The sequence below is a fragment of the Brassica oleracea genome, chromosome C9 (genome assembly GCF_000695525.1).
Source record: "Brassica oleracea var. oleracea cultivar TO1000 chromosome C9, BOL, whole genome shotgun sequence".
Lineage (NCBI taxonomy): Eukaryota > Viridiplantae > Streptophyta > Magnoliopsida > Brassicales > Brassicaceae > Brassica > Brassica oleracea.
In genome coordinates, this window is record NC_027756.1 from 22,932,834 (window position 1) to 22,942,273 (window position 9,440).

Here is a 9,440-nt window from a genome sequence, read left to right on the forward strand (position 1 = left end):
TTTCTCGATTCCAATAGCTAAAATTTTCAACAAGAAGACCACAACAGAGCTGGTAAAAGCTTGATTTCTTTGATTTCTGGATCTTGATGATAAACTGATTTGTCATCTATAGATTATCGTAATTGGCTATAGGATCCATTTTACATGATTCAACCCCGAAAACAAACCCGGTTTAAAAAATCAGGCCTGATTAGCTATTGTCTGAACATGTTTCAGGTTTCCGATCGATGCCTAAAGTTTACTGGAGAGATTTGTCTTAGGAGACATTGAGACACAAGATTCACAATCACCTGAGATAACTTACTGGTAAACTAAAAAACCTTCAAGATCTGAAAAGTCTCTGATTTCTATAGGAGATGAAAAGACTTCCAACAAAGTCCCATGGAAAATAAAACTCTTATCTATTTTTGTTATACAGGCCTGTAAGAGTGTATTAGACAAGTGTTTGGGGGTAAACATTGCTTCGCCAACAACAAACATATGAAGGATGTCTCAGGTGGTGTGTACTGCTCAAATGTAATTGGTAGGACAAGAGAGAGCATGTTGCTAACGAAATGGGAAAGGATGAGAAAAGAGACTTATTTAATTAGATCTTTGTTTTGTTCGGCCGTGGATAAGATTCTCCTGCTTTTGGATTATAGATATTGAGTGCAGGTTTTGAAATTTTGATAGCGAGTCTGGAGCGAAAGGTTTTGTTTCCTTTACTGAGATCTCTACTTCATCAAAGATATGCATGCAGTCACTGTTTTGTCACACTGAGTTCTCACATGTTGACAATTCATGCTGGTTCAGATGATATGTTCTGTACAGATATACAAAAAGTGTAAAAGAAACTGAGATCAAATGCCTGGAGCAAGGGCTGTACTGGACTTTGAATGTCTCGCAACGACTGATTCAATAAGTGGGTTCACCATTTCCGGCTTCTCATCCTGCAAAATTTACAGAAATGCAATAAGAAGAAGAATAGAGGGTTACTTCATTGGAGAGAGGAGAGACCTGAGGAGCTGCATCAAAATTACCATAAGCTCGTCCAAGCTTGATTGGATCCCATGGATCTTTTTCTCCCCATGCAACTAGAACCGGGCACTGCAAATAGTTAAATGACATGGTCATGGTGAAGTAAAAACTTTAAAGGTTTAGTTTTAACTACGGCTAAGGAGTAAGATCAGAGTAAAGAACCTTGAACTGTGGGAGTAAATCCTCTGGAAGCGGTCCACCATAGTAACAGATGAATTCAAAGAAGACATCAACTGCACCAGGCTCAAGACATGGCCGTATAATTGCCTCAGTTATTGAGAGCTATTATAGTAGCACTAAATTGCAAAAAATTATTCCTTAAGCTCACTTACAAGATATAAAAATCATGCAACTTACAACAGTCATCAAGTACCTGTCTAAGAATGCTTCTTTAGTCACGTTTATCTTACAAAAGTTGTAACCTCAGAAATCCCATTTAGTCATCAGCTTCCAAATCTTTCTCTGTCCATGATCTGAAATATGCTCTGTTAACTTTCCTGCAACAAGCAAACCATCTCCTCCCAAGTACACATGGACATGCTAAAACGTATACTTTCACGCTCAGACGCACCAGACTATCCACATTTATCCATTCTTTAAACAAAAAACTACCAATAACTCCAATAGACATGTTTCTTAGAAAATAAAAAAAACTACAGTTCACCTCCAATACAAATGTGATTGATACATTAGTCATACAAATAATATTATAGCACCAACAAACCATTTTAATTGAAAACTAGAATTAAAATTATAAAATAACTAAGACGAAGGAAGAGTCAAAATTTGTATTTTTACATTTAAGATGCCAGATATGAGTGTCAAAAGAATAGAGAATAAATAATGCAAAAAACAGCTAACCAACTACATGTCATACAAAAATAATTTTTAATGATTCAAGAAGTAAATATGGAAGAAGTAAACTTTTGGAAGGTCAACAGGGTGACAGGCCAATAGGGGTGTAAGTATCAGTGCGAGGAGATAAAAAAACAGTACCTCAGTCTTCGCACCTATTCCAGCAACAATTCACACGGTACCGTAAACATGTCAAAAGCATGAGATAAATACTACTAAACCAAAAAAAAATCTCACCGCCATTCTAGAGCCACAAAATCAAAGTTTAAAAATACCATTATCAACAAAAAACAAATTCAAACACATATCACTTATTGTGATATACAATCAACTACGTCTAGAGGGATCTAGCCGAGGAAGGGTTTTTCTTTGACCTAAAAAATTTCAAAACAAAGTATTACCGTACTGTCACTAACCACTCTCCCTATAAAATTGATCGAAAAAGCAATTTTGAACTCTAATGAGAATAAAACATACGAAGCCGGCGCGTAGCGCCGGAATACCACTAGTAACCATATAACTTGCACCTGCGAGACATGAACATTTTTTGTATAACTGTAATAAAGGATTTGTATCGACAAGTATTTAAAAAAAAAGAATGTACCTGCCACTTAAGATACCCAAATATCAATGGTAAGTGAAACTTTCTGTTTACTTGTGATGAACAAGTTCTTCAGTGCTGCTTTCTTTTTCACAAACATCTCCACAATGTTCCTTGTCAAAGTCCTTCTTGAGTGAGGCTTGAACAAATTCACCTTGCAAAGTAAGACATTAAAACAGTAAGTGAATTTGATGATTTTTTTAAAAAATTAAAATTAAAAAGGCAACGGTATACAAGGTTATACCTTGTCGCAGAAGTATCTGAAAGCAGTACTTTCAATGAATGAAAGTGACAATTCTGCTAACACCACCAACTCATTACAAGCTTCTTTGAAAAGCGCTTCAGTCACTTTGGATGCCTTGAGGTTTCCTCCATTACCAATCTGCTGTTGATTCTTTTTCTGATTAGTTAACCATGCCTTGTGTTCTTTGCAAATTCAGAGATGCTGCTTCAGGTTGGAAGTTCCTGACTTGGATGCACATGAAAAGATCTTCTGGCAATGGTGACAAATATACTTGTCTCGGCTCTCTTTGGTTCTGATGAAATGCTCCCAGACACGAGACCTTGGCACAATCATCTTCTTCACCTTCTGTGCCTGAGATGTTGCATTTGTGTCAGCACTTGTCTTTTGGTACTCTTGCTCTTCATGTTGCATTTCGACATCAGTCTATTGGTTATTGAAAGATGAGGATGTCATCTGCAAGAAAAAAAAGAATTAGTATTAGCTTTACGATTATTTAACTAACATTACAATAATTCATAGAAATTGTATCAAAACCGTGGGCTAAAACCAATCAAACTTACATCACATATATGACAACAATAGAAGAATTAGCATCAGTCTGTTTTCAAAACATATATATTATCAAGAAGAACTAACGATACTCTGGTTTTCAAAAGTCAAAACATATATATATGTAGGCCTACATATATGAAAAGCGCGAGACTTATTACACACAATAAGCAAAAAAAAAAACACTACCTAGAAAGAACTAACATCACATGCATTGAACTAAAAAGCACAAGACATCACCCAAATTGATCACCAATAATATTATCTACCCAAAATATAAATTAGAAAAATAAAGATATATGAATGATGCATCGAGTACTTAGAAGAAAAATAAGCACCTCGGATTGATTACTTTCGGACTAAAGAGGTGGATTGGCTTGTCAAGTCCGGCGATTCGTAGAGACATATATAGGAGCTCGATTAAGGGTTTTCGAGTTCGAATCGACGAGGGAATCATTGAAGATATTTGATTTTTGGGTTATGGAAAGGATTTCAGAAAGGATATACGGAAGTTGAGATTTCGGAAAGGTTTGGTTGAGATTTTTGCAGAGAATCGTGGTGTATTTCTTGTGTAGTCGCAAATGAATAACAAAATGGGCTAGGGTTATGTTTTGATTGGGTTTCGGATGATATCAATCGGTTCTCGGATTTTAACCTGATCCGACCCGACACCCATTACACCGTGAAAACATGATCCGTTTGGTATATTAAGAAGAACGGAAACCAACCCTAACCGGCTTTATCGGACCGGGTTCGGTTCGGTTGTTCGGTTCTCGGATTTATTGCCTAGGCCTATATATATATATATATTATTTTAATTTATATTAAAAATTAAACCACAAAAATATTTTTTTTTATTTTTTAAAATCTAATAATATAATTTTATAAATATAATTTTTTATATTTATTTTAATAATATGATTTTAATATTTTTATAATTATACAAAATGTAAATATTGTTAACTTATGATTTAACCACAGCTACATTACATTTGGTAGTTAAGATTACTGTCAATAGTTCACCCTATTTTTCACTCTATTAACTCTATAATAGAGTTGTGATATACTTTAATGGAATTCTTTTTTAAAGCAAAGAACAAAGAAAAACAACTTACTTTATATATAGAGTAAACTCATTTTTACTCTATTATATATTAAAAAGATAGAGTATCATTGGAATATTTTTATTGTAAACTCTATTTTATAGTGAAAAATAGAGTGGAGTTAAAAATGGCCTAACCGGTCATAAATATCACATAAACGCAAAAATTCTAATCGATGTTTAGTCGTATAAATAAATATTTTAATAACGCTTAAAACCGCAACCACCCGCATGTCCGCCACCTCTGCAGTTACACCATTCAGGCATTCGGTTAGGCCTTAACGTCTTAATTTTAATATATACCAGCTAAACGAAAACGTAAACCTAAGTGAAGAACCTAATCTATACAAGGGGAACCAGAACAAAATTGTTCATGAGTTTGTCACTTAGTTAGAAGAGATTTCGTATGTTTTGAAATGCTAATTTGCATTCGTAGCCTCCATTCTTCGAGTTTTTACGTCACCACTGCCTAACAAACACACACAATAATTTTCTTAGTGAGATTAAGTACCGAATTACCCAAAATCCGAATAAAACTGGTATGAATTTGAAAGATTACTCGAATGCCTATGTTTAGTTTTGCTTATTAACCGAAGTTAAATGTGTAACATTTGTTTATTGGACCCTTCTTTAATTGGGTAGACTTTAGCTTTCTATTGTTATATGTATATTGATAAATTATCCAAAAATGAAATAATGTAACCTAACTGAAAAAAAATGAAAAACATAATCAAAATTAGGTAAACCAGAACCAAAAAAATAAAACCTTATATAAATACAAGTTTGTCACTAGAAAAGAGAGATGGGAGATGGAATGCTAATTTGCGTTCGTAGCCTTCATTCTTCGAGTTTCATACGTCACCACTGCCTAACAAACACACACGTTTTGCGTTAGCAACACTATACACCTTACTTTACGTCTAAAACAAGAAAACGTCGTGTTCTTGATATAGACCAATCTCAGATACGAAGTGTCCGAACCCTTAAGCAAAATGCACCAAACGCATGAAGAATCAAGTTTTACTTATCTTTACGGAACATAAACTATAAACCTTGAAAACCCAAATTTTCTTGTTTCTGGTTACAACAAAAGAGAAGAAACAACTACACGAAAAATGTCTAATGAAAACTCCGTAATGTCATTGCTAGATCGTATCTCCGCTCACCTCTGTCTTCAAGACGTATCAATTGCATTATTAGGTCTATTTCTTTTCAGTTGCCTGCGAGCCAAGCTAACCAACAAAGGCGGTCCGATACAATGGCCAGTCTTTGGAATCACCCCCGAGTTCTTCCTCCAAGCTCACGACGTATACGGATGGGTCACAAGGTGTTTAACCAACAGCCAAGGAACGTTTCCTTACCAAGGAATCTGGTTCAGTGGATCTTACGGAGCCATGACAAGCGTCCCGGCAAACATCGAGTACATGCTCAAAACCAACTTCAAGAACTATCCTAAAGGAGAGTTTTACAAAGAGAGGTTCCGAGATTTGCTTGAAGAAGGTATCTTCAACGCTGATGATGAGTCTTGGAAAGAGCAGAGACGTATCATCATTACCGAGATGCATTCGACACGATTCGTAGACCATTCGTTCCACACAACGAGGGAGTTGATACAGATGAAGCTCTTCAAAGTGATGGAGAGCTTCTCAAAGTCTCAAAAAGCATTTGATCTTCAAGAGATTCTTTTGAGGTTGACGTTTGATAATATCTGTATCGCGGGTCTCGGCAATGATCCTGGTACTCTGGACGTTGATCTTCCTCAAGTTCCATTCGCTAAGGCCTTTGAAGAAGCAACGGAGAGTACTATGTTTAGGTTCATGATTCCACCGTTTTTGTGGAAGCCTATGAAGTTTTTTGACTTAGGGTATGAGAAAGGGCTGAGGAAAGCTGTTGAGACGGTTCATGGGTTTATAGACAAGATGGTCGTTGACAGAATCAAGATGCTTAAAGATGGAGGAACGTTAGAGAGAAACAAATCAGATGTCCTCTCGAGGCTAATCCTTATCGAAAGTCACAAAAGAGGCAATGACAATGATCGGTTCACCGTCAAGTTTTTCAGACAGTTCTGCACAAGTTTCATCTTAGCGGGACGTGACACGAGTTCCGTCGGGCTTAGCTGGTTCTTCTGGTTGATAACAAAACATCCAGAAGTCGAAAACAAGATCCTCCAAGAAATAACAGAAATTTTGAGCCAACGAGAGAAGATGAGATCAGTTGATGAGAGTTGTTGTCGTCACTTCACAGTCAAAGAGCTAAACGACATGGTTTATCTACAAGCGGCACTGTCTGAATCTCTCAGACTCTATCCACCGATACCAATGGAAATGAAACAAGCAACAGAAGAAGATGTGTTTCCAGATGGGACTTTCTTGGAGAAGGGTTCAAGGGTTTACTTCTCCATCTATGCTATGGGAAGGATGAAATCAATTTGGGGTGAAGACTGTGAAATGTACAAACCGGAGAGATGGATACAAGGAGGACAATACGTGAGTGATGATCAGTTTAAGTATGTTGTGTTCAATGGCGGTCCAAGGCTTTGTTTAGGGAAAACATTTGCGTACTTGCAGATGAAAATGGTGGCTGCTTCCATCTTGTTGAATTACTCGATCAAGGTTGATCAAGGTCATCTTGTTGAGCCTCGAGTTACAACCACTTTGTATATGAAACATGGTCTTAATGTTAGGATCATGAAGAGGTCTTTAGAGGAAAAGAAGCAAGATTCATAAGTAAATAAGAAGATCGAAACAAGCTATAAACGGGGCCATGAATTGGAGCTTGTTACTAAAATATTTGTTTATATTATATATGGGCTAATGTAAGATCATCACCCTTTGTTCTATCTCAAAGTAGATTTAGACACTTATATAATCTTTCTTAGTAAAATGTACATTGTGTGTATTATATTCCGTGTAAGGCAGATTAAAATGTTATACAAAGCAAACATTGCAATCAAAAGGTACAAAAACTAACATACCGACACATGCACACATTTCAGATCTAGTTGTCTGCAGTCCGGTTTAACTGATTTATAAACTAAACCGACAAGGATATAAATCGGGTCGGTTTTATATCTTGTTTGTATCTAAACCAACTGTAATCATACCAAACAAAAATAAACCGATTAAAACGTCATTTTCCCTTCTAAATGTTTTTTATTCAATATTATTTATCAAAGACAATAACATAGAAGTTGATATGTTAGATCGCATCAAAAAAATTACAACAAGTTCATGAGAAACAATCTAAACCGTTCGAAAATATGATATGACAAATAAAACTGCAAAAAGAAATCAAAGACGAAATCCAGACCGAAATTTGGTTGGATGTTACCAATACATTGATATCAAATGATCTTGTTCCACGTTTTTTAACAGTTGAAGTGATTTCCCCCATTACAGTGGACTGCAGTCACTTTCATTACCTACACGTTAAGAGTTCTCCAGATAAAGATAAATCATTTTTTTGGGTTGAAGCTGTTCTGGAAGAGATCTATTCCAAAAAAAATTACTCTAGAACCCGTCGAACAATCTCTGCGTTAACCAGTACAACAAAAATCAGAGCAAAACGAGTATATCTCGATTACAAAAGCCGGCGGAAAACGAAAAATATCCCCAGAAACGTAAAGAAAAACAACCATAATGAAACCATGATACTAGAAAACAAAGAAGAAGAAAATTATTAAAAGAGAAATCAGAAATCCTAGCGTTGGTACTTTAAAAGCCACCACCGCCGGCTCACAAAAATCCTATCATTTTTCCCGCTCATTGATGGTTACAACTTCTTAACCTCATCTTTGCATGACTCTTCTACAATTAAAACATCATTTTAACACTGATTTCTTATTTTATAACAAATTATAAGAACTAGGTGATTTTCCCGTGCTCATGCACGGATACAAACATTTACGTAACGATTGAATTAAAACAATTGATAAAAGAAAATTATTTGTTTATAACCTTTAAGTTAATTTTTAATCTCTATAATATTATTTGAAAAGTCAGTTTGTTATGTAGTATTATGTTTCCATCTTAATTGGATATATGATTTCACATATAGTATTTTGTATAGTTTCAAATATTTATTTTTGTGTTAAATTATATATATTATTCTAAATTAAACAAGTTATATTAAAATTGGACTATTATTTTCTTAATTCATGTAGTTAAGTTTATTTTCTTATATTTGTAAATATATTGGTGTTTTTTGTATAAATTGGTGTATATTGTTTTAGAAAATAGGAAACATAAATATTAATTCAGAATTGCATTAATAAACATAACTTGTAATACTTTGAAAATTCATACAACAGAACACTACTACACACTAAATCTTAATAATTGTTTGATTGATTTTTCATTATTTAGTATATTGAATAGTATCGATTTTCTGATCACAAATTTTGTTTTGGTTACAATTAAACCAAAATAAGCTCATCTTGTTACTTTTATCTTAGGATATAAAATATATTTTGTAAGATTGTGTATAATTTGCTATATGCTGTTTTCCATAAAATTAAAAATTGAAGTGTTAATAAATTTTGTTGTGAAAATTCTAATCATTCAATCAAAAATATATTGAAAAATAAGAAATACTATTTATATTGTTGTAGCCTCACATTATAAAATATTTATTTGGTTTTAAAATAATCATAAGATATAATTATTTATGTTGTTCCAAATTATTTTCTTATTAATTATTAGATCAAAAGACATTTATAATAAAAATACTATTATCTTTTAGAAAAATATATCTGAATTGTTATATTTTTCAGTTTTTGTGAAGTTGTTTTTTATATATTTATAAGTATAAATTATTATAAGTTATTGAATTTTTTATTTTTGTTGTAGGAAACATAAAGAATAAAAAAACTAAATTCTTTTTTATATAAGTGTCTATGTTTATATTTTATAAATATTTTTTTATTATTTATGTGTTTTAATAAAAATAAAAATTACATTAAAAAGTTAATCACAGTTTTATTAAGAAAAAGTAAACATAGATAATTGTTATTAATGGAAGTCACTAATAATAAGAAAATGAAAATCACTAATAATATTTTTAATGTAATAAAC

The 9,440-nt window shown here is 33.5% G+C and overlaps 1 protein-coding gene across 1 annotated transcript; it reads left to right on the forward strand.

Moving 5' to 3' along the window:
* The first annotated feature begins 5,215 nt into the window (after positions 1-5,215).
* On the forward strand, positions 5,216-7,324 carry LOC106313946 (cytochrome P450 86B1-like). The gene has a single exon (XM_013751883.1). It carries the CDS (start codon positions 5,484-5,486, stop codon positions 7,092-7,094), a length of 1,611 nt encoding a protein of 536 aa, XP_013607337.1. The 5' UTR covers positions 5,216-5,483; the 3' UTR covers positions 7,095-7,324.
* The last annotated feature ends 2,116 nt before the right edge of the window (positions 7,325-9,440 follow it).

What these genes read in the sequence shown, in the direction of transcription:
- LOC106313946 (XM_013751883.1), top strand. Translation starts at nt 5,484, where the DNA reads ATGTCTAATGAAAACTCCGTAATGTCATTGCTAGATCGTATCTCCGCT.